Here is a 2,417-nt window from a genome sequence, read left to right as displayed (position 1 = left end):
CTAGCTAAAAATCATGTCCAAACAAGGTCTCCACCGCCTGTGCCAAAGGAAATTCCCTATTGGTACAAGGCAGATCAATTTTGTGCTTACCATCAAGGGGCACCATGACATAACATTGAAAACTATTTTGGTCTAAAGTCAGATGTTCAGAGGCTCGTCAAGAGTGGTATCCTTTCATTTAAGGATATAAACCCCAATGTTCAAGTTAATCCTCTACCACAACATGGTTCAGCCTCGATTAACATGGTATATGGTTGCCCGGGTAGTTTCCGGATCTATGATGTACGGTTATTGGGAGAGAACTTAGTAAAGAAACACGCCAGATATAGCAAGAATGGTTTTGTGCCTCCACATAACTATGCCTCTTGTAGGGTTTGTCCTAGGAACTCTCAAGGATGCCTAACTATTGTAACGGATCTCCAGGATCAAATGGACCAAGGTTACATTGAAGCCTACCAAGCCAGAGATTATAATCAGGTCAATATGGTCAATAGTGACAGCGAAGTAAATGTCATAGTTCCTCAGTTCAACGACTCCAAGCCTATACATATTATTTATGACAGTCGGAAGACTTCTGTGACTCCTCTGGTCATTAACTTACCGGACCCAGTTCCCTACCAATCTGATAAAGTCGTACCTTACAAGTACAATGCTACAATGACTGAGAATGGAAAGGATGTTCCTCTACCCTCCATTGTTAACGTCGCTGATGTAAGCAGAGTCACAAGGAGTGGGCGTATATTTGCAAAAAGGACTAAGGATGTCACAGCAGGAAAGCAGGTTCATGTTGAGATCCCTTTTGAACCGGTTGGCCAATCTGATAACATGAACCCGAAAAGTGATGATGATGAGGTGTTGAAGCTCATCAGGAAAAGTGAATACAATGTGGTGGAAGAATTACTGCATACACCTTCCATGATATCTGTGTTATCTTTGTTGATGAACTTTGAGGCTCACTGTGAAGCTTTACAGAAAGTCCTAGAACAAGCTTATGTAGACCATGATGTGATGGTTGGACAGTTTGATGGTATCGTCGCTAACATCACGGCCTGCAGTAACTTGAGTTTCAGTAATGAAGAGCTCCCCGAAGAAGGAATAAATTATAACATGGCACTAAATATCTCAATCAACTATATGAATGACTCTTTGTCAAGTGTGTTAGTGGATACAGGATCGTCTCTCAATGTCATTCCAAAGTTGACACTTTCCAGACTTTCTTTACAAGGTGCTCTTATGAGGAGTAGTGGGATTATTGTCAAAGCTTTTGATGGTTCCAGAAAAACAGTCATTGGAGAAGTTAACCTTCCTATGACCATCGAACCTCATACTCTCCAAATAACATTCCAGGTGATGGACATAGAAGTTGCGTATAGTTGTTTATTGGGTCGGCCTTGGATCCATGAAGTTGGGGAAGTCACTTCCACTCTGCATCAGAAGCTTAAATTTGTGAAGAACGGGAAGCTAATGATAGTTTATGGGGAGAAAACACTGGTTGTGAGTCACTTATCATCTTTCTCTTATCTTGAACCTGAAGAAGCTGTTGGAACTCAATTCCAAGCCCTTTCTTTGATTGACAAAGATGTCAAGATAGGAGTATCCATCTCTTCATTCAAGGATGCACAACGGCTAGTAAATGATGGAATAACCGATGGTTGGGGAATAATTTTGGATCTCCCAGAAAACAAACACCGAGAGGGTATAGGATTTTCTCCTACTTCCAAGAAGATTGCAGAAGGAAGTATATCTATTCGTTCAATCAAAGAAACTTTCCATAGTGGAGGGTTCATCAATCCCACTTTGCGAGAAGTTAGTGTCGTCACTGAAGATAATGATTCAACATGGGAACCCTACTGCGATGATCCTGAATATGATCTTGAGGCGGAAGATGCATATGTGCCTTTCTACTTACCTCAGCATAGAGAACTTGAATACATCACGGGGTCAGAAGACGAAGCAGCTGAAGCCAATGCCACTATGGAAGACAGTCCTAAAGATGTTACGACCGACTTCGTAGCTCGTGGTGTAATTCGCCAAAACTGGACCTCTGTTGATGTTCCTGTTGTTGTTCACATTTCAAAGTAATATTTTGTTGTCTGTTTTCTTTTAAAAAAAAAATCCTTTCGTTATGCTTAAGGCGAAAGTGGTAATGTTTGGGCTTATGTTTCAAGAATTAAATAAATGAAAATGTTCGTTTTTATTATTTTGCTATTTTTTCTGGAAAAATGGTAACTATAAATAAATAAATAAAACAAATAAACACTTCCAGATAGTTGCACATGACTTCACACTTTTATCTGTTTCTAAAACAAGCATAAAATCACATGTGCATATTAATTCATGACATATCCATTAAAACCAATGACCCTATGCCCTCTTGCAACTTTGAATTCCTTGTGTACGAAGCGGAAGAAGAAGAA

At 39.8% G+C, this 2,417-nt stretch overlaps 1 protein-coding gene across 1 annotated transcript; it reads left to right on the top strand.

Moving 5' to 3' along the window:
* Positions 1 to 243: 243 nt before the first annotated feature.
* LOC127096507 (uncharacterized) lies at positions 244 to 2,082 on the top strand. Its single transcript, XM_051035071.1, has one exon. The coding sequence runs from the start codon at positions 244 to 246 to the stop codon at positions 2,080 to 2,082; it is 1,839 nt and encodes a 612-aa protein (XP_050891028.1).
* The last annotated feature ends 335 nt before the right edge of the window (positions 2,083 to 2,417 follow it).

Source organism: Lathyrus oleraceus, chromosome 1 (assembly GCF_024323335.1).
Source record: "Lathyrus oleraceus cultivar Zhongwan6 chromosome 1, CAAS_Psat_ZW6_1.0, whole genome shotgun sequence".
In the NCBI taxonomy this organism is placed as follows: Eukaryota; Viridiplantae; Streptophyta; class Magnoliopsida; order Fabales; family Fabaceae; genus Lathyrus; species Lathyrus oleraceus.
Note: the sequence above shows the minus strand (reverse complement) of the source record. Positions and strands in the feature narration are given on the sequence as shown.

Excerpts from the sequence above, each read along its gene's own strand:
- LOC127096507 (XM_051035071.1), top strand. The coding sequence starts at position 244 with ATGGTATATGGTTGCCCGGGTAGTTTCCGGATCTATGATGTACGGTTA.